General features: G+C 46.6%; 1 protein-coding gene and 1 pseudogene across 1 annotated transcript; both read left to right on the forward strand.

Annotated features, from left to right (window-relative positions):
- On the forward strand, window positions 1-23710 carry Slc39a6 (solute carrier family 39 member 6). The gene is made up of 10 exons (XM_052201361.1): window positions 1-93; window positions 1730-2608; window positions 3996-4179; window positions 5354-5523; window positions 6770-6988; window positions 12252-12357; window positions 18016-18393; window positions 19661-19741; window positions 21224-21414; window positions 22502-23710. The coding sequence occupies exons 2-10, from the start codon at window positions 1739-1741 to the stop codon at window positions 22652-22654; spliced, it is 2352 nt and encodes a 783-aa protein (XP_052057321.1). The 5' UTR covers window positions 1-93; window positions 1730-1738; the 3' UTR covers window positions 22655-23710.
- Window positions 16605-17195, forward strand: LOC127664114 (proteasome subunit beta type-3-like; annotated as a pseudogene).
- Window positions 23711-26948: the final 3238 nt, after the last annotated feature.

The following is a 26948-nucleotide window of genomic DNA, read 5'->3' on the forward strand; positions in this document are numbered from 1 at the left end:
GGAGACCGGAGCTGCGCGGGTTCCCAGCCCCCTCCGACCGACCGCGGGGAACCGAACCTGCACGCGGGGCTGGGCGGCGGGACACCAGGAGAGGTGAGTTCCTCAAGACCGCAGCGGGGCGGGAGGACGGAGCCCCGCAGGCCCGGATCCACGGAGACCGGGGTCTGGGACCGTGCCGGGCGACGGAGAAGGGACGCTTCGAGGGGCCCCGCCTCACGCTCCACTAGCCCTGGATAGCTGCCCATCCCAACTTGGGGCCCCATATAGGTTTGGGAGCCCCAAACTAGGAACTTTCTGCGATGGTTTAACTTTTCACCCTCAAGGAAGCTTACTAACATGTTTCATTACAGAGGCCCTCATAAAACAAGCTTTGTGCCCTTTTCCGTTTTCTCCACCACCTCCTTTTTCAAGGCCTCTTCTTGTGGCTTGCTTGTTTCTTCCACACACACTCAGACTTGGCCTGTGAGGAGATCCAGGGCTGGCTCGCAGCATCTTACCCTGGCTCAATGCCAGATCTGCCCCACCCATCTGGCGACTCGCCTCTTCTCCCCCCTGGGAATGATTTTTTTTTTTCCATGAATCTTTTTGCCTATCACATGAATTCTCAAAATGTGAGGCCCCAAAGATTGTTGGCAGAATTCTGGCCCGATATGGTTTTGTGTGCTTCCATTTACCTGTGCGCCTAGTATGATAATCAGCACTTGGGCAACATAGGAGTTTAACAAGCACTTCCACTTTGAAATCATCCTTGCAAATAGATATTACTGGCTTTTCAGATGAGGTCATGAATGTGAGAATCTGCCAAGGAACAGCTTGGAATATGGTAGTCTTTCCCAGTGCCCCTGTATAGTTCAAAATCCCTCAGTATCTTTTACTAGAGATGTCTTGAAAATCCATCCAAAAATACGACTAGACTAGACTAGACTAGACTGTTACTCCTGAACTGAATTATGCTTTTCAAGTTCCACTTGAAAAGGAGTGAGGTCAGACCTTGAGTTCTAAACATTATCTGAAAAAACATTCTTTAGCTAATATGTAGCAACTGAAGAACAATGCTGTGCATTTTCAAGAAGTGTAATTTACTTGTTAAAAAGAACTGTTATGCAGTTATTCAGAAGAATTGGGAAATCTGGATGTACTGCTAGGAAATCAGGTCTGATTAAGTGATGAATGGGGGTTCGGAGATCTTGTGTTTGTGTGTGTGTGTGTGTGTGTGTGTGTGTGTGTGTGTGTTCCGGTCTGTTTGAAGATGGACAGGAAATGACCTGATTCACACAATAACAAACTTGGTAAAATTATGTATGGAATAAGGAACATGTGTGTGTGTGTGTCCAAAGAAAATGAAACCATGTTTTAAAAAAAATTCAGATTGTCAGCGGAGACTGTTGTTTCTACTTTTTCTATCTGTAAAACGGTGGTGATGGCGGAAGTGGTTTTGAGTCGTGGTTTTCAGGAAGACGCTGATGGTGTGGCTGTGAGCACGTGGTTCTTTCTCTTCTTCCTCCTGGAGCGTTTGCAGGGTGAATGAATTTATCTTTGCACATGACTGTCCTGCACCTGCTTCAGGAGACCCCAAACCTGTAGCTCTCTCCACAGCACCCCGTGCTACCCTAACCAGAACTAACTGTGTGGATGATGGTGGTGTAATTAGGCATCAGTTTTCTGCATGAAGTTTCTTAAATTGTTCTAGAAGTATGGTAAAGAATCCCCCCCCCCCCATCTTTTCTAGGAAGGTGCAATGGCCACAAATTTATCTGTAATCATGATCTTGACCTTTGCCCTTTGGGTTACAAACCCCCTTCATGAACTACAATCAACAGCTGCTTTCTCTCAGACCACTGAGAAAATTAATTCAAATTGGGAACCTGGCATTAATGTTGACTTGGCAGTTACTATGCAGCGACATCATCTGCAGCAGCTATTCTACCGCTATGGAGAGAACGATTCCTTGTCAGTTGAAGGCTTCAGAAAATTGCTTCAGAATATCGGCATAGATAAGATTAAAAGAGTCCACATACACCATGACCATGAGCACCACTCCGACCACGAGCACCACAATGACCACGAGCACCACTCCGACCATGAGCACCACAATGACCACGAGCACCACTCCGACCATGAGCACCACAATGACCACGAGCACCACGCCGACCACGAGCACCACAATGACCATGAGCACCACTCCGAACACGAGCACCATTCCCACCGCAGTCACGCTGCTACTGGTAAAAACAATCGGAAAGCTTTTTGCCCAGACCTTGACTCTGATAATTCAGGTAAAAATCCTAGAACCAGCCTAGGGAAAGGATCTCGCCCTGCAGAGCATGTGAATGGTAGGAGGAACATCAAGGAGAGTGCAAGCTCTAGTGAAGTCACCTCAGCAGTGTACAACGCCGTCTCTGAAGGAACTCACTTTCTAGAGACCATGGAGACTCCGAAACCTGGGAGACGCAGCAAAGATGTAAACCCTTCCACCCCAGCCAGCATCACAGAGAAGAGCCGAGGGGGCCGGCTGAGCCGGCTGGCTAGGAAGAAAAGCAACGAGTCTGTGAGTGAGCCCAGCAAGAGCTTTATGTATTCCAGAAACGCAAATGACAATGTCCAGGAGGTAAGAGGAATGCTGTGCAGTATCTAATGCGCCTGTTTGTCCCCTCCCAGGGGTGAGTGTGAAATAAAAATAAAACAGTTGTTATAAAAAGAGGAGCTTTTCTTCCTTCTCAGCAAGGCATTGGCTCAGTGTGCAGCCTGTGTTGTAAACATCCTTGAAGACTAGCTTGAAGAATAGTACTGGTTGTAAACATCCTTGAGGACTAGCTCTGCAGGAGAATAGTGCTGCCTGCTGAGTTCTCCTAATACAGGGTTTATTACCACCATGGACAGATGCCAAGGTTAATTGTGGAGAAAGTGTTTAGGGATGGATATTAATGAATAGACAGTGGGGGATCTGAAGAAGTTTTAGGGACAAGCACAGTTCAGGTGCTGAAAACAACAGGAGCTCTGTCTCTCCTTGGCACACACGGCCAACAGGGACTTGTGAAGTGACTGAACTTGGAGTAAGTCAGACCAAGAATGTCAGGTAGTGAGAGTCTCAGATCATGTGACTTTTCTAGACTAGACTTTCCAGCACTACATAAATCACTTCGGCTGGCCAATATCAGGCAACAACAACAGCAAAAGTATTAGTTGCTAGTCTTTAGTGATCAAAATGTAGCTATGCCAGTATATGACCCTGAAGTTTGGAGTAATTGTAGGAGTGGCCATAGCCCCACCAACACTGGCCATGAAGTTGTTCTGAGTAGTGTTAGTGAGCAGTTGTGAGAGTTCAAAATGTGTTTGTAGATGAGAAATAGATACTTGAACCAGGTGAGCTTTTTGTTTTTTTGGAGAGGGGCTAAATTGCATAGAGGAGTTTCTCTTCAAACTAAGCTTGCCATCCAATTAAACTGTTGTACGCATCTGCCTGCTGGGGCAGGTTTGTTTCATTAAACCAGCATTGCACTCTGCAAGAGTCATCCGTATAATAATCTCTCTTTGCAAAGAATCACTCTGCCAGGCACGTAGACAGAACAGAGCTGAGTTTTTGCAAGTAGTGTCATAGCAGGAGGAGCCACATGCCTTGGGCTTGTTTAGGCCAACTCAGAGAGCGTTAGTCCTAAAGCCTATTTCTCAATTTCTAATGAACCCCATTTCGAAATTAAAGCTCATTTCCTTAATAACTTTATACAATGAGTTAACAGGCTTGTGAATCTCCACTTATCCCAAGCTTGTTCCACAGGAGGTTTTCTCCCTTGGAGAATGACATACCATCGTTGTGACATCGTATCTTCATCAGGCTACTAGAAGCCAATTCCCAAGTGCTGAAAGCAGAGCTGATTTTAACTGGCATCAATTTTATCAACAAAGTAGCTTTAGTAGAGTAAAGCTGATGAGTCAGACATTTTCGAGTCTTCCAGTGGGAATTTGTCTGTGATTTTTTTCCCTCCTGTTTCCTTCAGTGTTTCAATGCAACAAAGCTGCTGGTGTCCCATGGCATGAGCATCCAGGCTCTGTTGAATGCCTCGGACTTCAGCTATCTCTGCCCAGCCATGATCAATCAAATTGATGCTCGGTCCTGTCTGATTCATACAGCAAGTGAGAAGAAGGCGGAAATCCCTCCAAAGACCTATTCTTTACAAATAGGTACAGTTGCCTCTATTACATAAGAACAGTTTCTAGCAGATACACTTAGGTTGTACTTCTCTTTATATTTGAGACTATTTTTCATTATGGTTCTAGATACAGTGTTTTAGCTGTTCTGTGACCTGAATGTTCTGAATATAAATTTCAAAAGTTGTTTGCCTCTTTTAAAAACGCATGGCAGTGGGGGGCGGGGTTTGTTGGCACTGGAGAAATGTCTCAGGGCTCAAGAGCACTGACTGTTCTTGCAAAGTCCCTGGTTCAGTTCCTAGCACCCACCTGGTGCCTCACAACCATCTATATATAACTCCAGCTCCTGGGAATCCAATGCTCTCTTGTGACCTCTGAGGGCTTCTGCATGCATGTGGTGCACAGACATACACTCAAGCATGCACACATATGCATAAGACAGAATAAATACATTTTTAGGTAAATAAAGCCCAGTATATTAGCAGCTGTAATCCCAGCCTTGGAGAAGCTAAGGAAAGTGGGTTGTGAGTTCAAAACTAGCCTAGTTATGTATGTATGCACTCTGGGTGTCTTTAAGAATAGGCTGCCTAGAATGTGTAATATTTGTGGGGGGCATTCAGTACCTTTGAGAGAGAGAGAGAGAGAGAGAGAGAGAGAGAGAGTCAAAGTAAAGAGGACAACAGAGTGGGGAGGAAAAACACTATAATGAGAATGAAAGAAATACTTTTTAAAAATTGTTTACAAGGAAATGAGTGAGTTCCTAGTTTTTTCCCTCTCCTGTTGGGTGGCTTAGCTGTTCTAAGAATGAAAGCAATCATTGGGTCCCAAGTAAGAGACAGCTCATCCTTGTAAATTTTTCTCTTCCATTAATCCCCATTTGAAGATTTTTCCACTGTAGCCAGGCATAGAAACAACACACCTTTAATTCTAGCACTCTGGAAGCGGAGGCAGGTGGATATGTGAGTTCCAGGCCAGCCTGATCTACATAGTGAGACCCTACATAGACTGGATTTACCCCCTGACCTCTAAGTCTCTGTATTTGTATGTGAGGTTCTTCATCTGGACCTCCAACAGGATCACGTGAGGGTGCCATGGTCCTGGCCACCCCGAATTTAGCTGCTCTGCTTACCCGATGTTTGAAGCCCTCGTGGGAAGCCTCTAGGTTTATAAGTCACATGACTTTCCTCTGCTCTGATTGGTTTGCCAGCCTGGCTTGGTGGCTTCATAGCCATTTCCATCATCAGCTTCCTGTCCCTGCTGGGAGTCATCTTGGTGCCGCTCATGAACCGGGTGTTTTTCAAGTTCCTGCTGAGCTTCCTCGTGGCGCTGGCGGTCGGGACTCTGAGCGGTGATGCTCTGTTACATCTTCTCCCGCATGTAAGTTCCCAGGCTGGTCCTTCCCTGCTGTGATTTATTGAAAATACAAGCGTTGACTTTGCACTCAGACTCCTGCTCTTGGTATTTATCAGAGGTTAGGAATTCTGAAAAGTTGATTTTAGAGTATATTTGATAACATGCAAGATTGTAGTACATATTGTGGGGACTTTCGTTTTTGTTGTTTTGCTTTATTGCTTGTGTCTGTTACTGACTCTACCAAGCTGGACTCAGCCTTCTGAACTCTATCGCTAAAGGAGAGCGATGCAGCTTGGATCTGAAGCTCGGTGACAGCTACCACAGTGGGAAGGCACTGCCTGCTTACCTGTTGTCGGCACAGATTGAGAGTGTGTGTGCCTCTTCAAGTATCCATGAAATTTAGAAGTTTTCTTCAAAGTTGAATCTGTGTGTTTCATTCCTCATGACCTGGATGACCATTTCAATAAACAGGCGTGATGAGTCCCAGACAGGAAGGATTTGGGAGTCCCTGTGTTTGGTTTCTCTCAGAGGGCTGAGGATGTGTCTTACTGGTAGAGCACTTGCTGGGATTGAATAAAAACCCTGGCTTCAATACACAACACTAAAAAGGGAAATTAGCTGAGAGATTTATCAGTTTGGTAGAACAGGGAAGCTATTCCTTTCTACAACACTGGCAATCTCATGTTGGGTTCAAAATAAAAACTATTCTGAGTGGCAGTCTCCCTGACTACCAAATGGCGAGTGTTTAGGCATACCATCTGCAGGAAGTGGCCCGTGCATAGTGTTGCACACCGTACTAGTTTCCTGTCAAGTAGCATCGGCCAGTTACTGTTACACTCTGCTGCAGGCTTCAGATGCAGTGCACAGGTTACCTGCAGGGCCCATCCCTGTGCACTGTCTGGGCTTCTCACAAGGCTGATGTGATGAAGCTGATAACCTTTCTAGTGGGACCTGTAAGTCATAGATACGGTGCATGTTACGTCTCTGTTCACTGTGGCCATGGCAACTTGGCTGACATTGAGAGTATTCTGTTTCTAAGTTATGGTGTTCAATTTGGGGTGTATCTGCCTCATGCCAACAGACCCACCCTGTTAAGTGCATAGCAGATAGCATTCACTAAGCTCTGGGTAGCTAGCTGCCCAGGGTCCTCCTTCGTTTTTCAATGCCTCCTTAATTCTAAAGTCTCCCACTAATAGCTTAATTCTGATTTATGTCATATGCTGACATAAGGAACCAACGAATTAAAAGCTGTGTATCATTTCCCTTTTAGTCTCATGCAAGTCATCACCACAGTCATAGCCACGAAGAGCCAGCAATGGAAATGAAAAGAGGCCCCCTGTTCAGCCACCTGTCGGCCCAGAACATAGAAGAAAGCTCCTATTTCGATTCCACCTGGAAAGGTCTGACGGCTCTAGGGGGCTTATATTTCATGTTTCTTGTGGAACACGTACTCACGCTGATCAAGCAATTTAAAGATAAGAAAAAGAAGGTAAGGCTACAGTTACTGAGGACCTGCTATGCATCAGGCACGTACTTAGAGTGGCGCTCTGAATGCCATTAGGATAGCCTTCCCAGAATGTGAGAGGCATTCTGTACTTTGAAGGTGCTTTGGACCCCAGAGGTATTCATGTCGAACTTCTGCATCTTGATAACCCTGAAGGAGAAGCCTGCCTCCCTGCCTCTCTCCCAGCTTCCCTCCTTCCCCGCCTCCCTCCCTGCCTGTCTCTTGTGCACACGGGTTTGACTAGAGAAAAGAGGTTACCATCAATGTCTTCCTCAGTCATGCTCTACTTATTATCTGAGACAAGTGTGGGCTGAACCTGGAGCTTGCCGGCTGGGCCAGGAAACCCTGGAGAACCTTGTATCTCCATCTCCCCAGCACTGGGTCGCAGGCGCACACTGCCACCCTCAGTTACGGAGGTCACTGCCACCCTCAGTTTTGGAGGTCTGGATATCTAAACTGAGGTAGGTCCTCAGAGTTGCACAGCTTTTACTTTGCCAACTCAGCCTCACGCAAGCCTGGACCATTAAGTTCCCTTGTAACTGCTTTATCCCTTGTAACTCTTGTGTACACAGGCACACACACCCAAAGCAAACGCCTCGCTCGCATTAGCACAAGCGCTATGCTGTGGTTCTGTTGGGTTTCAAAGGGCACATGGCTTTGCAAACTGCAAATACTACCTTCTAGGCGTGAGGTGGCGTCCCTCTAACCTGATGTGAGCGGACAGCTCAGTCAGAACACTGGCAGAAGAGCTCTCAAAAATAAGGAGTGCAGGCAACACGGGGCACCTGACTGTAATCCCAGCGCTGCAAGGCCAGCCTCGGCTGCCACAGTCAGCTGGAGACCAGATGGGCCGACAAAATGTAGATTAAAGCCAGATAAATGCTCATCGCCTGGTTCAGAATCTTGGCAGGTGGGGTGGGACGATGATTTCAGTATCTAGTTTCTTCATGCCTATGCTGTAGGTCATCTACATTTCCAATTTTGATTCTTTTGGTTTCTCTAAAATTGAACAAGAGGTTACATACTTGTAGAGCTGTCATGAACATAGATACATAGATGCTAGAGTTTGAAGATACTGCATGGACACCTTACATAAATTAGCTTTTTTTTTTTTTTTTTTTTTTTTGTCAGAACTTGCCTTTGCATTCTTTAAAGGCATTCAGCTTCTTGCTCCCAGAAGTAACTATTCTCACCGTCATTTTGAGTTTGAGCAACCTGTAATTAAGTTGTGCAATTATCCAACCGGCATAGCTGGCACCAAAGGTCTGAAAATGAAGCATAGCTGGCTCGGCCGAGCTTCAGGCTCTCGGTGAGAACGGAGCACGTGGGCATGGAAGTGCCGCCTGGGCCCTGCGAATGGTCACCCTTAGGGATTCACACTCAGAGAGATGTCGTGGGCTGAACTGGGCAGGTGAAACACTGTGAACCCCTTGCTTAGGACTTGGAGGAAGGAGTATCATGAGTTTAAGGCCAGCTTGAGCTACATAGTGAATTTCATGGCAGTCTGGACAATATAGGGAGACTTGTTTCAGGAAAAAAAATCAGATTAAAAAAATTTCATACTACAACTGTGAACCCTCCGTTTCACGCCCCTGCCGTGAGAGGGAAGTTATAAAAATGACTTGCTCCCGAGCTGGGCATGATGTCACATGCCTGTGATCTTAGCACCTGGAGGATGCTGGCAGAAAGATTAAGATCTTAGGGTCATCATCTGCATAGCAAGTTTGAAGCTGGTCTGGGCTATGTGGGTCTCAAGGGGCAACACAAAGAAAAGCTTCTTGCTTTTTTTTTAATTTCTAAAATATTTATTATTTTATATGTATGAATGCTTTGCCTGCATGTACATATATATACCATATATGTTCTTGGTGCCAGTGGAAATCAGAAGATGGCATCAGATTCCCAAGGTCTAGAGGTACAGGTAGCTATGAGCTACCATATAGATGCTGGGAACGGAACCCTGGTTCTCCGCAAGGCTAAAATGCTTTTAACCACTGAACCAACTCTCCAGCTCAGCTGTTTCCATTTCCATACCAAGACTGGTTTGAAGATATATTCCTTTATATATACAGAAATATATTTGGAATTACTCTTAGTTTTAAAAATAAGATCATGGGACTAGAGAGCACATAGCAAGTGTATCCTGTCTTAAAGAAGACCCACGTTTGTTTCCAGAATCCGTGTGGAGCAGCTTCCAGCCACCTGTGACTACAGCTCCAGCAATCTTACGCCCTCTTCTGGTGTCTACGTGCACCTGCACTCATGTGCACATACCTACACATATACACATAATTAGAAAAAGTAAAAATAAGAATACTTTAACATTTGTTCATTTTTTACTTAGGGGATACTTGGAATTTGGTTTGTGAGGTTTTGGTTAATTTTTACTGTGCCTATTTATATGTTTATTTACTCATTTATTTTTTTTTTGAGACAGAATTTCTTTGTGTAGCCTCTGGCTGTCTACTCTCTGTAGACCAGGCTGGCCTTGAACGCAGAGATTTGCCTGCTTCTGCCTCCTGAGTGCTAGGAATAAAGGCGTGCACCGCCACTGCCCAGCTGTGGTTTTTTTTTTTTTGTTTTTTTTTTTGTTGTTGTTGTTGTTGCTTTTTTTCCAAATGTCCAAAACGGTAATTTGTTAATGTCTTTATTTCAATCAGTTTCAGTTTTTTAAATTATGTTTATAAGGGGGAGACACGTGAATGCCAAGACACAGAGAGGAAGGAGGACAGCTTGCATGCCAAACACCACATGGGTCCCAGGGACAGAACTCGGGTCACCGAGCTTGGCAGAAAGTGTCTTCCATCCACTGCCATCCACGTCCTAACCATGCTTTAATCCGGCACTCTACACCTTAAGATTCTAAAAGACAGGCTGTTATGTAAAATATAGCAGTTTATTTTCCAACTATGGGTCTCTGGTAAGCTATGAACCATGTGTGGTACCAGTGTCTTTAAGCGCAGCAGTAACATGATCTTCACACTGCTGTGGTTTGCCGCAGGGAAGCTGAGTACCTCTATTTTAAGACATCCAGTAGAATGTAACACAAGCATTGAAGATCCAGGGCCTCGGTCCTGTGCAGGTCCCTCTGTCCATGTTGTGTCTGGCACATAGCAGACGATGCTGAGAAATGCTCCTGGAGCAGAGGAAACGTGAGGCACAGGAAACACAGAAACCGCTCCACGTAGCCTCACCAAGCTTGGAAGCATTAGCTATTCTGTCCCCATGTTAGGTTTCAATGTTGGGTTTATTTTTTAAGAACGTTCAGGTCTTAGTGTTATGTCTTAATTTTTTTTCTCCCTCACAAAGATAAGTAAAGGGGGAAAAAAAAGTTCAGCATATTTCATGGCTGCTAGAAGCTCCAGATGCAGCCAGGACATATTAACTATGTCCACAATCTTCCTGTCCTCCCCCCCCCCTCCACCCAACCATTTATCATAAGAGGGCATTTCCCTCAGTCAGTGTAGTTGTCAGGGTGGAGTCTGCATTCCAGCTAGGGCTCCTGCTCCTGCTCAGTCTATGTCTTTAGACCCTTACAGCAGTTCAACGTCACGTATGCGTCCAGCCAGTGAAAGCTCACCTCTCACTGGGAACCAGAGCGTCACTGTGATGCCCTCATCCCTCTCCAGATGCAGCCAGGACATAGTCACTGTGTCCACAACCTTCCTGTCCCCCTCCACCCAACCACTGCTGCTGCTGTAGTCCAGGCTTACGAATCTCCCTCTCTGAGTAGAAAAGTCACCTCCAACCCAGCCTGTTCACATGATTCCCATCCTTACACATAGCAGGCAGCGCTCTACAGCTCTGCTGGAGTCCTCCAGTGACTTCCCATTGCTTTCTAGACAGAGGCCACTCCCAGTGTGCCCTGTGTTACCTGGCTTCCTTCAGCTACAGCTTCCACTCTTCCAACTCAAGCACCTTGAAGAGCGGCCTCTCAGGCCATTAGGAGTTTCTTTTAGCTCCAGAAGAGAGCTGGATTTTTGCTGTTTGAGGACCATCTCTCACACTTAAAAAACTATGTAGATTACTGCCTCCCCATCCTTCTCCAGAGTCCGGCTCACTCTTATGTTTTGATTTTACTGCTGCATTTTAAGGAGCCCATTCTGAAAGTCCTTTGGGGCCTGTTGTTATATACTCTTAACAGCACCCTGTGGTTTTCCTTCATATAATGTATCAATGACGACAAGCAAAAAATTACATAATCCTCAGCCATGGTAAGGCTTCAGTCCTTTGGGTAACTGCTCAGTAGCGGCAGTAGTGACTAGGTGTGTCTTGCTCATGTAAATGAATGTAATGAAAATAGTACAACTTGTGATAATTCCTATAATTAAAGTATTATCTTCCAGGTAAGTAGATAGCACTCAGGCTCACTTGTTCTGAGGGACCTCTGCAACGTAAACATTGTGCACAAGGAGCCTAACCCTGGGCGTGGTCACAGAGCTCAGTAATAGTCCCTAAGTTACAAAAGATTAAGATTTTTTTAAACTGGTAATTTCAAGGCTAAATAATAAATATTTCAAAGTAAAGCACAGGAGAAGAGAGGTGGCCCAGTGACGAAGTCTCAGAACCCATGTCAGGCAGCTCCAGTGCCCTTCCCTGGCCTCTCTGGGCACACAGACAGACACACAAATGAAAACTAAATCTTTTTTTAAAAATGTTATTGGTATTTTACTAGGGATAAGTACTTTAGTCTGCATAACAAAAATGTATGGAAAATGTGGGTTTCAGTGTCCAAGAAGCGGCCTGAGGTAAGCCTGAAGGGACAGTGTAGCTGGCCCTCAGCATAACGGGTCCATTAGGGGTTTTAGCGCAAGGACGAATCACCCCAGGGTCTAGTTATAGTCCACATTCTGCACCATTGCCAGGACTCGTGTGCCCCAAGATGTGTGTCTCTAACCCTGACCACATGAGTCTACACTACAGTAAGTGGAGCGACTACACAGGAAGAGTAACTGGTTAATCGGACTTGGGAGTTCTTTGCCTTTTCGACAGCTGTTACAGCCAAACATCCACACTGTGCTAAGCAAGCAAGGCCCTGTCCTCGGATGGCTTTTAGTTCAGTACAGGTTGCCTTTTCTGTCTTTTGCTTACCTGGGTTTTGACTGGTTGTGGTGCTCAGGATTGGGACCCAAGGTCCCACCTGTGTCAGGCAGGCGCGCTAGCTCTGAGCCACAGGGCCAGCCTACTGAAAGGCGTCCACAGAAGCAAATCAGCTATTTCAAAATGTCGTTTTTGGTGGCTGTTTCAGAATCAAAAGAAACCTGAAAATGATGAGGATGTGGAGAGCAAGAAGCAGCTGTCCAAATACGAATCTCAGCTTTCCACAAATGAAGAGAAGGTGGATCCCGGGGAACGTAAGTCTTTCAAGGCTCAGACTGAATGGCGCTGGGACACAGGGCACCAGGGACCATTTGGGAGAGATGGGGCTGTGACCTTTACGTTCGTTTATTTCCTAAAGTATCTCATGGTTTTAAAAAATTATCTCTGGAGTGCTCAGATGAGGATCTGCAGCGTGTGCTGGGAGCCACCTGAGAGGCAGGATTTGAGCATCTAAGGAGTGGCTTACTCCAGCAGGCAGTGCTCTGCAGGCTTGGGATCCACGGGGTGGCTGGTACCCAGGAAACAAGCATGGAGTCTTCTCTAGAAGACACAGTAAACTTTGGAAGGGAGGAGGGAGAGGAAGGAACATGTAGCAGAGATCCCAGGTGCAGGGTGTGGGTGCTGCTGCACAGGGCTGCATGCAGGAGGTGTGCAGGTTGTGGGTGCTGCTGCACATGGCTGCATGCAGGAGGTGCATAGGGTGTGGGTGCTGCTGCACAGGGCTGCATGCAGGAGGTGCATAGGGCGTGGGTGCTGCTGCACAGGGCTGCATGCAGGAGGTGTGCAGGTGTGGGTGCTGCTGCACAGAGCTGCATGCAGGAGGTGCGCAGGGTGTGGGTGCTGCTGCATAGGGCTGCATGCAGGAGGTGCGCAGGGTGTGGGTGCTGCTGCATAGGGCTGCATGCAGGAGGTGTGCAGGGTGTGAGTGCTGCTGCACAGGGCTGCATGCAGGAGGTGTGCAGGGTGTGGGTGCTGCTGCACAGGGCTGCATGCAGGAAGTACTCAGGGTATGGGTGCTGCTGCACAGGGCTGCATGCAGGAAGTACTCAGGGTGTGGGTACTGCTGCACAGGGCTGCATGCAGGACAGTCTCCTAAGGACACTTGGTGCATGTGAGACTGTTTATTTCCTACAAAATACAGAACTGAATTCATGTGAGCCAGTGTTGGCTATAGTCAGAGAATATGGGTCAGCGTGTCGCAGACCTTCCTCCACACCTGAGTGAGTCATGAGGAACTGCCTCAAGAAACCACTGCTGGAGGGTTCCTGTGTGATCATCTGTGTTACGATTCTTTCCCTGGAGAAGTAGAAACAGATGCCTGCTCTCCCCACCCACCATGGCCAGGCAGCAGTGACAAACCTAAATATCAATTTCACCAGAGCCTTACTTGGAGAATCAGTGAGCTTCTAATAACACAGGCACCCTAAAGCAGCCATAGCACCCCCAAGTCTCAGCCAGTGCAGCCGATGAATGCCCCAGAGCTGCATAGGTAGAGTCTCCCTTCTGTTCACCTCCACCCTCCATGTACTCCACCCGCTCCAGATCGTGCAGTTAGGGCAGAGTAAGACACTGCTGGCTGGCATCTCAGGTGAGAGGTCGCCACACTCCGTGCCTCCTGCTGTGAGGGACTGTCAGTTATCAACAGGCTCAATCCTGAGGGTCCAAGCTTAAAGCCACAGTGTTTGTTCCCGGAGCTATGCCTCCAGGAACTTGGCGTGAACCTAGTGACACTTCCTTCTGAAATGAGGTCATGTGAGACCATGGTGAGTTGAGTGCCGCTATGCAGCGCATTGAGTTCTGGGGAAATCTTGATGGATCGTGAGTCTTCGGGAAGGAAGTACTCTTGTTACACACAGACTTCCTCTTAGCTGATGAGAGAGACTTGTGTTTCTTTGCTTTCTACTCACTGAGGGTCACAGTTTTAAGAATAGTTTTAGAGATTTTCACAAATTCGTGCTCTATCACTAGAGTCAACTTAAACTTGATGAAGGCAGCTGTTTTCTAATGTGTCCCTGTATCCCCAGGGCCTGTGAGAACAGATGGTTCAGCCAGGCCTGGGGTCACAGGCCTGTAATCCCAGCATTAGGATCTCCAGACAGGAAGATTGGGAGTGTTAGGCCTGTGCTACATAGCAAAACTATAAAAACAAATAAATAACCCAGAATACTTAGCACAGGATAGGAGCTCAACAGATAGCTACTGACTAAGGACTAGAACCTGCTACTTGTTGGTAAGTTCCCACTGCATCTTCTAACATGTTATATACTGGCTGGTTTTGTATGTCAACCTGACACAAGCTGGAGTTATCACAGAGAAAGGAGCCTCCCTTGAGGAAATGCCTCCATGAGATCCAGCTGTAAGACATTTTCTCAATTAGTGATCAAGGTGGAAGGGCCATCGTGGGTGGTGCCATCCCTAGGCTGGTAGTCTTGGGTTCTATAAGAAAGCAATCTGAGCGAGCCTGGGGAAGCAAACCAGTAAGAAACATCCCGCTGTGGCCTCTGCATCAGCTTCCTGACCTGCTTGAGTTCCAGTCCTGACTTCCTTTGGTGATGAACAGCAATGTGGAAGTGAAGGCTGAATAAACCCTTTCCTTCCCAACTTGGGAAGGAAAGATAGAGCATTCTTGGCCATGTTTTGCGCAGGAATACAAACCCTGACTAAGGCATGCTGCTTTTCTCTAAATAGCAAATAAAACATGTCTCCTCTTTCTGTAACTGGACCTTCTTCAGCATTCTGAATGGTCTTCAGAGACATTTGTAAGGATGGACCAGCAGTCAGGGATGCTCCCCAGAAAACTGGTGACAGTGTACAGGGCACTGTCTTACAGAAAGCAAAGGGCAGCCTTAACTGTCCCAGGCTCCTGTCCTTTGTCCAAGCAGATAGTCCTTGTGGACTATGGCAGGAGCCACAGCCTAGCCAGTAACTGTTTCTTAGTGATGATGAGAAAGTAGTTATGGTTATTTTGCTGTTACTGTTTTCCTTCAATTTCATCATCTAATGGACACGAAGTCAGCTGATAGGGCTACACCTTTTTGTTGTCTCTTGTTTTCTGTGACAGGGTTTTTCTGTATAGCCTTAGCTGTCTTGGAATTGAGCTGTAGACCAGGCTGGTCTCCAACCCACAGAGATCCACCTGCCTCTTCCTCCCAAGTGCTGAGATTAAAGGTGTGCACCACCACAACACTGCATGATTTTTTTTTTAATGTGAAGAAAAACTCATCTTTTTAAATACGAGGAGGTAGAAGATCTTAAGGGATAATCATAAGGGTAATTATAGAAGACTAATATCCCAAATTCTTTCATTCAAAGGATGCAGTTCAGTTGATAGCTCTTGCCTAACATACATAAATGCCTGGGTTCCTTGCTCTTCACCACATAAAAACAGGCTTTATGCAAGGCTGTAATCACCACATTTGAGAAGTGGTGCCATCAGGAGTTCAAAGACATCCTCTGCTACATAACAATCCAAAGGCTAGCCTGGGCTATGTGGACCCTGTCTCACAAACCAAAGTAAAAATAAGCTCTGACCCTGGCTGTAGGTGGCACTGGCTGTAGGTGGCACTGACTGTAGGTGGCACTGGCTGTAGGTGGCACTGGCTGTAGGTGGACCCGTGTCTTCCCAAGCCTGGGCCACTCCCCCACTGATCTGTCTGCTCTGGGGAGCTGGGAAGGGGATCTTCTCTTCCACCAATAGTGGTGCAGCAAGGGGAGTGCGTAACTGTTAACCATACTCATCCGTTTCTGGCGACCCAGAAGAACCATGTGGGAGACACTGTCACAGCTCACAGGAAAGCCACTGGGCACCGCAGATAGTTCTGCAACATGGAATTCTGTGTTTTACATACTGACTGCAGAATTTGATCCCCTCATCTCGCTTTTTACATTATGACGAGTCTGACTGGCTGACAAGAAGGAAGAACGGAGAATAGCTTGTCTGACATGGACTGAGTTTCAAATGGGCTGTGGATAATTATGATAGAATTTAGTCTTTTCAGTTCCAATTTGTGAAAGTCCTATACATCCACTGTTACCTATACATCTACTATTACTAGTGATCACAACAGTTTTAGAGATGTATAATTGGACAGAAACATCAGAGAAAGTGAATAAACAAACAAAACCCACTAGCTTTTTAGCACTTTGAGAACAGTCATATTCTAATGATTTTTAAACCAGAATGCATTACAATTCTGAAAAATTTTCCCGTAATTAAAAAACTGAGTCATTAATTGGCTGGAGAGATAGCTCAGTGGTTAAGAGCACTGGCTGTTCTTCTAGAAGATCCGGGTTCAATTCCCAGCGCCCACATGGCAGCTCATAACTGTCTACAACTCCAGATCCAGAGGATCTGACACCCTCACACAGACAAACATGCAGGCTAAACAACAATGTACATAAAATAAATAAATAAATAAATAAATCATTTTATTAAATGAGTCATTAAGAGAGCCGGTTTGCAGGCCACAGTGGAGACCGGGCTTCCACTACAGCGTGATGATATATCACGTCTATCATGTCCTGTGATGGAGGGGCTGTCGTAGCCATGAAGGGAAAGAACTGTGCAGCCATCGCTGCAGACAGGTATTTCGGGATTCAGGCCCAGATGGTGACCACGGACTTCCAGAAGATCTTTCCCATGGGTGACAGACTCTACATAGGCCTGGCCGGCCTGGCCACTGAGTTTCAGACAGTTGCCCAGCGTCTCAAGTTCTGAACCTGTATGAGCTGAAGGAATGTCGGTAGAGCAATCCTTACACCCTCATGAGCATGGCCAACCTCGTGTATGAGAAACGGTCTGGGCCCTACTACACAGAGCTCGTCACTGCTGGCCTGAACTGGAAGACCTATAAGCCCTTCATTTGCTCTCTGGACCTCATAGGCTGTCCCATGGTGACTGATGACTTCGTAGTCAGTGGTACCTGCTCCGAACAAATGTGTGGGATGTGTGAGTCTCTTTCGGAGCCCACCATGGATCCAGAACACCTCTTTGAAACCATTTCTCAGGCCATGATCAGGCATGGGCGTCTTTGTTCACGTCATTGAAAAAGACAAGATTACCACCAGGACCCTGAAGGCCTGGATGGACTAACCTGTGCTCTGGTCCTGTCTCCCTTTTGTTGTTTTTCTTTTTAATAAAACCACCTTTCCCCCCCCCCCCCGCCCAAAAAAAGAGTCATTAATAAACTAACTGGGAAAAAAAAAGAGGGACTAAGAGGATAGGGCCAGTGAGATGGACGGCTCGGTGCACGAGGTGCCCGGTGTCAAGCCTGGTTACCTGAGTTCAGTCGGTGGACGGGAAGACAGCCCAGGCAGTTGTCTTCTGACCTCCACGCACATGCTATGGCCATGCGAAAAGCCTGCGCACACCAAATAAATAAGTGTAATTAAAATTTAAACTTAAAAATAAAGTCTTAGCCAGGCAGTGGTGGTGCACGCCTATAATCCCAGCACTCTAGGAGGCAGAGGCAGGCGTATTTCTGAGTTCGAGGCCAGCCTGGTCTACAGAGTGAGTTCCAGGACAGCCAGGGCTACACAGAGAAAAAGTTAAATAAATAAATAAATAAATAAATAAATAAATAAATAAATAAATAAATAAACTTTTATTTTATGAGGTAGAATGTCGCTGTGTTCCCAGGACTAATCTTGGAGCTTCGAGCTCACGTGACCCTCCCTCGGCCTCTACAGAGCTACGATTACGCACTTGAAACCCATCCTTAAAGCATGATGCATTTCACATTTAGAGAATTCTCTAGTTGGCATTCTCTGAACAGTACTCTGCTGCTTAACCCTGCAGGTCTGAGAGTTCCTGGGCCCTGAGATGATTGGTCATCAGTGGGGACATCTGAACTGTGCTCAGGAACACCAACAAATGTTCATTTGGTCTCAGTGTTCTCTGTATTTATCCCCAGGACCTGAAAGCTATCTGCGAGCGGACTCCCAAGAGCCCTCCCCCTTTGATTCCCAGCAGCCGACCATGCTGGAAGAGGAAGAGGTCATGATAGCGCATGCACACCCACAGGAAGTCTACAATGAATACGTGCCCAGGGGCTGCAAGAACAAGTGCCATTCACACTTCCATGACACGCTGGGCCAGTCCGATGACCTCATCCACCACCACCACGACTACCATCACATTCTGCACCACCACCACCACCAGAACCACCACCCCCACAGCCACAGCCAGCGCTACTCTCGAGAGGAGCTGAAGGATGCTGGCATTGCCACGTTGGCCTGGATGGTGATCATGGGCGATGGGCTGCACAACTTCAGTGACGGCCTTGCTATTGGTAAGCCGCTGCGCAGCTGGTCCATGCTGGTTAGCCAGAAATAGGGCATTAAATGATCTGCCAAATTTAACAACAACAACAACAAAAATAGCTTGATTTACGTGAGGATGTTGACTTCCAAAATTATCAAAATACTTTTTTTGTCTACTTTGTGACAGTGAAGTACTTAAAGTGTGGGCTACAAATCAGTCTCAGATCTGCACCCCATCTGTTGCCTGAGTTGTACTCATCAATAGCTGTGCTTAGCCTGGGGCTCGAGCGCAGTGGCAGAGCACTTACATAGCGTTCGTAAGCCCTGGGTGTGAGCCCTTGCATCAAACACACAGAGTCGTTCTTCACCCATGAGTTCTTGAGATCGTGGTTTAAACATGAATGGTAGTTCTTGCCTCACGTGCATGAGTGCCTGGGTTCCAGACCCAAATGTGAAAGGATTCGGAAGTAGGCAGCAGAGGCTGCCGGGGCAGAGAGGAAGTGCTGGTAGATGGTTGGTCAGCAGACTTAGCTTTTTGAATGGGAGGGGCTCTGTCTTGAGTCTCCTTGTGCAGAGGTAAAAGGATTCATGGCCACAAGTCCGATGGATCGTGAATTCCTCTGAGGCTGGTGAAATGCTTATGCACTTCCAACTGCAGAGGGCTTTCTGCTAATGTGGTTTACATTCTCAGCTCAGGCTTTTGTGTGGTAGCAGTCTCTTCTCAGGTTTGTAGATGTCGGCTCATTGTTAAACACCTGACATCACGCATGCCTGTGCTTCCCAGGGCCGTGTGGGCCCGAAGAAATGTGCTCTGAGATTCCTTATACAGCACATAGGGTTGAGGCCAGTGAGACCGCTCAGGGGGAAAAAGCCCTTGCCTTGCTACCAAACCTGCTTGTCTGAGTTCAGTTGCAAAAATCCACTCGGGGAAAGGAGAGCACCAGCTCCCACAAGCCGTCCCGACCTCACAAGTACCGTGGGCACACACAAGTAAAATAATTTATTATTTTTATTTATTTATGTTTTGGTACAGGATCTGTATGTGTAGCTCTGGCTCACTTGGAGGACCCTATGTAGACCAGGCTGGCCTAGAACTCTCGGAGATCCTCCTGCCTCTTCCTCCTGGGTACTATAATTAAATGTGTGGGCAGCTATGCCCAGCTTGTTTTTTTTACATAAGAAGGTGGGGGCTGAGCTAGGAAGCTGGTGTTTGTGGTTTGTGCACAATGTTTCCCATTGTCTCTGTACCCAGGCTCTCAGGACCTCAGACTAACCTTGGTGACTTCATTTCCACAGGTGCCGCCTTCACCGAGGGTTTATCCAGCGGGCTGAGCACCTCTGTTGCTGTGTTCTGTCATGAACTGCCTCACGAACTAGGTAAGAGAAGCGTGTGAGCAGCTCTGCTGTGAGGCTGAACCACGCTGCAGTCGCTGGTGGCTAAGGAGCACTCTAGCAGGCTGCTTCATAGCCGAGGCCTGCCTTCCCGGCATCTGCTCACCAAACTGCCCTTCTTTCTCTCTGGACACAAATTTGTTTCCAGCCATAATTCTGACCCTATGAGTGCATAATGCCTGCGTGGGTCTAGCGCTACCTGGGTCGCTTCAGTATTCTTCCTTTCTGTGTTGACACATTGGGGACGTGGGTGGCTGGGGTCCTACAAGTGGATGTGTATGACTGTCATCCCACCACCTGGGAGGTAAAGGCAGGAGGATCAGGAATTGAAAGTCATCCTCATCCACATAGTTAGAAGCCAGCTTGGGCTAAGGGAGGCCCTGCTTCCCAAGACCCAAATAAACCAGAACTACAGCATATATAGGAATACCTCTTCAATTACATCAGGAAGTCAGGAGAGAGGAGAGAGGCTCTAGCTTGTGTAGTGGCAGCTCCATGGTAGGGCACATGACAACCTAGATTTAGTCCCCAGTACCACCCAAACGACAGGTGTGGGCCGACACTCAGTGGGTAAGAGCACTGAGGACCTGAGTTCAAATCCCAGTGCTCTCTGTTCCCAGAACCCCTGAGCTCTGGAGGATGGAGGCAGGAGGGTCACAGGGCTTACTGACTGCCAGGCTAGCTGAGGGTTGAGTAAGAGACTGCCTCAGGATAAAGTGGAAAGTGACAGCAGGAAGGCCTGGAGCTGCAGGGAAGGCGTTGGTGACCGGTACTTCTCGCTTTACCACAATTTGAACCTTCCTCAGTTCATGATTCTTCTCATGGTTACACATTCATTCACAGACACTTGGACAGTTTTCACTTCTGTTCTTTGGCATGCATCCTGCCATTCAGAAGGTCTCCCGTCTGCCTGGCACGCGCTGTGTAAGCCCTCGCTTTGTTCCCGATTCTCAGTCCTCCCTGCCCTGTGGGGCTCTTACCATTTCCTTCTCTGTGACTCAGTGGCTCTCAGGTGTTGCCTTTGTCAGTTGCTGACTATTGTACTTGAGTCCATACCACCCCTCCCTCTATCACCAGATGTTTTATGTTTCTGTTTTAGTTTCTGAGATTGGGTCTCATGTCATCCGGGCAGGCCTTAACCACCCTGGGTAGCTAGGACAACTGCACTGCTGCCGCTCCCGCCTGCAACTGCAGTGCCAGCCCCTTACAGACAGCGCGAGAACACAGCAGGGCCTGTGCATCACCCTCTGTCACTGACAAAGAAGCAGCCGCAGACACTGCTGCATGAAATCATTAAGTTTGTGAACTGGTGGGGCAGCTAATGCTGACCTAGCCCTGAATATTTTCTTTCTTTTTATTCCCCTGTAAAAAGATGGAACTTTTTTATATCTGAGAAATCTTTCAGATGTGTATCAAAATCATCTTCAGTGACTTTGCCCTCATCGGTTTGTTTGTTTTCTGTTACAGGCGACTTTGCTGTTTTGCTAAAGGCTGGCATGACGGTCAAGCAGGCGGTGCTCTACAATGCCCTGTCAGCCATGCTGGCCTATCTTGGAATGGCGACAGGGATATTCATCGGGCATTATGCAGAAAATGTTTCCATGTGGATCTTTGCGCTCACTGCTGGCTTGTTCATGTATGTTGCTCTGGTTGACATGGTAAGTTTCTAAGAAGTCAGAGGACACAGACCAAAGAAAACAGAAGTGCATGGTAAAAAGTCATTGCAGGGTCCGGGGAAAGGGCTTGGCTGTTCAGAGCACATGCTACTCTCCCAGAGAACCAGGGTTTGGTCCCCAGCACCCACCTCCTGTGACTCAACCCCCCACAGTGTCATCATCAGGGATCTGAACCCCCTGTAGACAATGCACAAACACAAACCTACATACACAGAAATAAAAGTAATCTTTTAATTAAAAAAAAAAATCATTCCAAAGATGGTGTTAATTCCAGCGGTGAGACGGGATTGTGGCTCCAGAAGGGTGGTGGTTAGGACTGTGAGTGCCCCCTGAGCTCGTGGTCTTTGTTGGTTTCCATTTACACACCTTTCTCCGACCCATGGGTTACCAGGAATCACATGAAAACGCCTCACTTTGTAGAATCAGGCCCTGGATTGTCTATAAACTCACAGTAACCCCAGCCCAGGCCACGTGTTATCAACAGGCATTACTTAAAATGCCTCCCCCCTTTTTTTTTATAAAGATTTACTTATTTTATGTGTATCAATAGACCATTGTTCTCTTCAGACACACCAGAAGAGGGCATCAGATCTCATTACAGATATTGTGAGCCACCATGTAGTTGCTGAAAATTGAACTCGGAACCTCTGGAAGAGCAGTCAGTGCTCTTAACCACTGAGCCATCTCTCCAGCCCATAAAATACCCTTATTGACAAACTAAAATTCACTTGTCACCAAGTCCACCTAACGCTCCTAAAGCAGTCTTCTTGCTACACTTGCATTCCGTGTACCGTGAGAGCTGCCTCTGCATCAGAGGTGAACCTTAGGCCTGCCCGCAGAACCTGAAGCAGGGAAGCCAGCATTACCTTTCACAGAACAGTGGGTGAATGTTTACATGCTTGGGACCTAGTCAGCTGCTAAGACGTGCTCAGTGCCCTCCCAGAGCCGTGTGCACGTAGTCAGTCGAGTTCTAGGACACTGACCAATACTTTATCCAGCCCCACCCTGACCTTCAGATCCTCTGCTTTGACCATTCTGAACTCTAATTTGTTGCTTCTGCCTCTGTCAGGTGCCTGAGATGCTACACAACGATGCTAGCGATCACGGCTGCAGCCGCTGGGGATACTTCTTCCTGCAGAATGCCGGGATACTTCTGGGTTTTGGAATTATGTTGCTCATTTCCATATTTGAGCATAAAATTGTGTTTCGTATAAATTTCTAATTAGGTCCTAAACCCTAGAGCCGATTAAAGAAGTGTTGCTGTTTGTAGTGTGAGTGGAAGGTAGGAGCATGTTCATATGCTGTGACACACAGCACTTAAAACCAGCGGGTTGCAGTTTTTCTATCAAATTGTGCCATCTGTTATGCTTATAAAGTCAGTTCCATTGGGTGGCATAAAGGTACGTTTTAGTATTTAAGTTATTCTGTTTTGGAAATGTAAATTATATGTGCGATCCACCAATATTACCCAGCTTACTGGATGTTTTGGCATGCCATGTTCTGTATATTTTAGAGAAAGTGTCTTCAATGCTCTTCTGTGCAGCTTTAGCATTAGTTCCCTGCTGGAGTTGGGCGCCTGCTCGTGGTGAGAAAGAATGGCACAAAACCCGAGACAACAACAGTTCACACTGGGCGTGGCCAAGAAATAGGAGGAAAGGAGAACGGGGGGATTGGGAAGGGGTATATTGCTTCGAAAAATCACAAGATTGGTTATAGCATAGAGCAGGGAAATTCTAGATGTGTGTTTAAAGGGGCATGTTTAGTTCAGAGTACGTTTGAGAACATCTGTCAGATTGTGAATGTTCCTATAAACTAAGTGAGCACTTTGGTACACTTGGTCTGGTTGTACATGTGTGTAATAGAGAAGTCTAAACATGTAAATCCAAGCCACGTGTCGCTTGGCTGAGAAATGAGGGTTTACATCTGCGTGTGGAGATGGGACAAAATGAGGAACGAGTGTGTGTCCCAGAAGACTTGGTTTCCACCAGTGAGTTACACTTGCAGTCACTTGGATGTTCCGGTCGCCTGGGTTCCCAGGTGGCAAGTGTTAAAACCTTGATCCAGGGGAGGACGTCAAAAACCTGTTCTGAAAATATTTTGGCTTCTTGGATTCAAAAAGCACTTAGCTCGCTCGAGCGCTCCCTCTCTCTCTCAGTGCTTTAAAATGTCATTGTGAACAGCAGTCCTTGTATGTATGACACTGTAGATACATTAGGGCTGTCTATAGCACTGTCTGGATGTTTCTTTCTTAAAAAATTAAAGTGTCAACCCAGTGTCAGGCATTGTTCTCTTCCTTGTTACCATCTTCCCCACTGTTAAGTAGCACCAAGCCTACTCACACTGTCTTCAGAACTTGTTCATCCTGCGAGATGAAAGCTAGACCCAATAAAAACTTCCAGCCTGACGTCATGGCACATGCCATTAATCTCAGCACTTAGGAGGCAGAGGCAGGGGGATTCCTGCACATACAAGGCTGGCCAGGACTTCAGAGTAAGACCCTGTCTCAACACGAAACTCCTCCCCATCTCCCCTACCCACCCAGAGGACTGTTGTGCTTCATTTCTATAAAGAGGAGATGTCTGAGACTGGAGAGAGGATCTGTGGGTAGGAGCCCTTACTGTAAGCACAGTAGGAGGAGGTCACAGCCCCAGCACCCATATGAAAAGGCAGGCCGTGTACTCTTGTGCACCCCAGCAGTGCCAGGGCCAGAGACAGCAAGATTACTGGGGTCTGCTGGCCACCAGCCTACCCCAAACTGAAGTCCAGTAAGAGACTATACAGGCCTCCACATGCACAAGAGTGTGCATATTTACATACATGTGTGCAGACACGTCAGAATTACACTGTCTAGTAGTTGTGGTTTGAATGGGAAATGTCCCCTTTACACTCATGTTTGAATACATGGCAATGTGTTTGAATGGCTGGTGATGTCTTTTAGGATGATCATGAAGTGGGGTGCTCGAGGTGAACCTTGAGTTTCTCTGCTGGTTTACTCTCTGCTTCCTGAGTGCAGGCGCAGTGCAGCTGACTCAGTGTGACACCCAGCCTCTGCCCAGCTTCTATCACCAAACCTTCCTTGCCCCTCAGCATGTCCCCAGGCCCCCAAGATAGACTCACCCCAAATCTACTCTTCCTCCATTAAGTCAATTGGGTATTTTATCATAACAAAAATAAGATTTCATTCTTTTATCTAATAATCTAGATTAAAATAGACCAGGCAGTTCACTTATCTATTGCTTAATTTTGTATAGCCTTACTCAGTTTCTGAATTCTTGATTTCGAAGGATACTTTAAAGAGCCATGCTCCACAGTTTGAGCCCAGCTTTCTCTAACTTTGGAAGAGAGGGAATAAGGGAGAATATATGGTTATACATCCAGGTATGTGCATATGCATGTGGGGCCAGGAGGTCACCTTGGGTGGCTTCCAAAGTCATTCACCAGAGTTTTGGGGAGGTTCTCTAACTGAACCTGGAACCCTTGGATTCTGCAGGGCTAGCTGGCCGCATAGCTCCAGGGGTCTGCTCCTCCGCCCTGCTAGCACTGAGATGACAGGTGAGCATCACCCCTCTGGCTTCTTATGTGGTTGCCGGGGATGCCGGGGATGCCGACTCAGGTCCTCATGCTTGGATGGTCTACACTCTACCTACTGAGCCATCCCCCAGCCCCAGCTGTCCCTAACTTTGAAACAAACAACAAAAAAAAAAAGAAACAGTGCCTAAAGATGGAGGAGTGTTCAAAGTATTATTAGCTACATTCTAAATAGAATCAGAACAAGTGAGCAATTCCCCACCTCCTACCTAGGGCCTATTGACAGACTGGGAAACCGTCATTTCTTTTCCCTAATGCAAAGGGTTATGGGTAACGGAATTACATGGTAGAGAGCCTGCTGGAAAGAGAAAAGCTTCCTCTTGGCTAACTGACCTCTGCTCTAGAGAGCTGCAGACCTGCTATGCTGCTCCTCCTAAGGGGTTCTTGTCCTAACTGGAACTGCCCCTCGTCTATTCTGAGACTCTGAAGGTGAGAGCGTGTGAGCCGACTCATGGAAACAACAGGCCCCCTCTGCAGTTCCCAGTCCAGTTTGAACATGTTCAGCGCGTGTGGTACATTGAAGCAATTGGTTCTTGTGTTTCTGTGTAAAGCAGAAAGGAAAACCGGGAACTGTTGAACAGACCAAAGTCGATGACCAGGCGACTGAGTGAGACCACCGAAGGACCGGGCTCTCCCTTTTCTCCCTTTAACAGTATGGTTAAGCAAGTATCCTCGGTACTTGCTTAACTGATTTTAATATTAAATATGTTATATTTTCATTTTTGTTCACTTTAAAGCTAAAAGGATAGGGGAATACTGTACTTACATAAATCCAGCAAGTTAGATGAGATGGAGCAAGTTCGTAAAAAAACAAACAATTACAAAGAATTAATTACAATTAATTAAAAATAATTAAAAACAATTACAAATAAAGCTTCCCCAATAACCAATGAGCAATGCGAGCAGGGCTGGCTGTAAACTATGACCTCTCGGCCTTTGGACTAACATCAAGTATACTGTCTGATCAGAAAAATAGGATTCATAGTTAATACTTGTGAAAAAAAGTGAATACCAGACTGAGATGATTTCACTGGTAAACTTGAACTACCAAACCTAATTACCTGGCTTCAGTCCCCAAGACCATATAACGGAAAGAGAGAACCGACACCCATAGGCTGTCCTCTCGCCTCTGCACTCATGCCAGGGCATGGGCATATACATGGGGAAAGAAAGAAATGTAATTCAAAAGTTCTGCAATCTGACACCCTCTTCTGGCCTCTGCAGGTACTGCCCTCATGTGATCATATCCATACATGTACACACAATTAAAAAGTAATATAAATCTTTTTAAGATTATTTATTTATATGAGTATACTGTCGCTGTCTTCAGACACGCCTGACCTCATTACAGATGGTTGTAAGCCACCATGTGGTTTTGAATTGAACTCGGGACCTCTGGAAGAGCAGTCAGTACTCTTAATGGCTGAGCTATCTCTCCAGCCCTATAAGTAAATCATATGGGGATGGGGGGGGACCTCTAATAAGAACAGTATGAAGAAACTCAACTAAAAATCAAAAAGGGCAGTAACATGATTGTTAGATGGAAACCAACAGAGAGGAAGAAACCTCAATAAACTACAAGCTAATGTGGAGTCAAAGAGAGTGCTAGGCCCAGGAGAATAAGTAGGGTGTCTAATGTCACTGCTTACTTTCTCCATACTCAGGAACTCCTAGATCTCAAAGTCAGGAAAGTAAGTTGCATGCAGGTTTGAAAGGGCGAGGTTGTTGCTATTCACAGATAACATGACCATCCACATAGACAATCCCAAGGATGGTAGCTGGATATCATGCACGAAGCCCTGAGTTCAATTCTCAGTGTCACAAGAGTCTCAAGGTTTCAACAAAAGGTACAAAAAACAAGCAAGCCTAAAACCCTCCTCCAACACTGGGATGTGGAGTTTTTATCAGTTACTTTGTTACATTGTGCG

Source organism: Apodemus sylvaticus, chromosome 13, assembly GCF_947179515.1.
Source record: "Apodemus sylvaticus chromosome 13, mApoSyl1.1, whole genome shotgun sequence".
Taxonomy (NCBI): Eukaryota; Metazoa; Chordata; class Mammalia; order Rodentia; family Muridae; genus Apodemus; species Apodemus sylvaticus.

Excerpts from the sequence above, each read along its gene's own strand:
- Slc39a6 (XM_052201361.1), top strand. The coding sequence starts at position 1,739 with ATGGCCACAAATTTATCTGTAATCATGATCTTGACCTTTGCCCTTTGG. Across the intron at positions 12,358-18,015 it reads GAAGGTGGATCCCGGGGAAC|GACCTGAAAGCTATCTGCGA; the intron begins GTAAGTCTTTCA and ends ATTTATCCCCAG. Across the intron at positions 19,742-21,223 it reads TGAACTGCCTCACGAACTAG|GCGACTTTGCTGTTTTGCTA; the intron begins GTAAGAGAAGCG and ends TTTCTGTTACAG.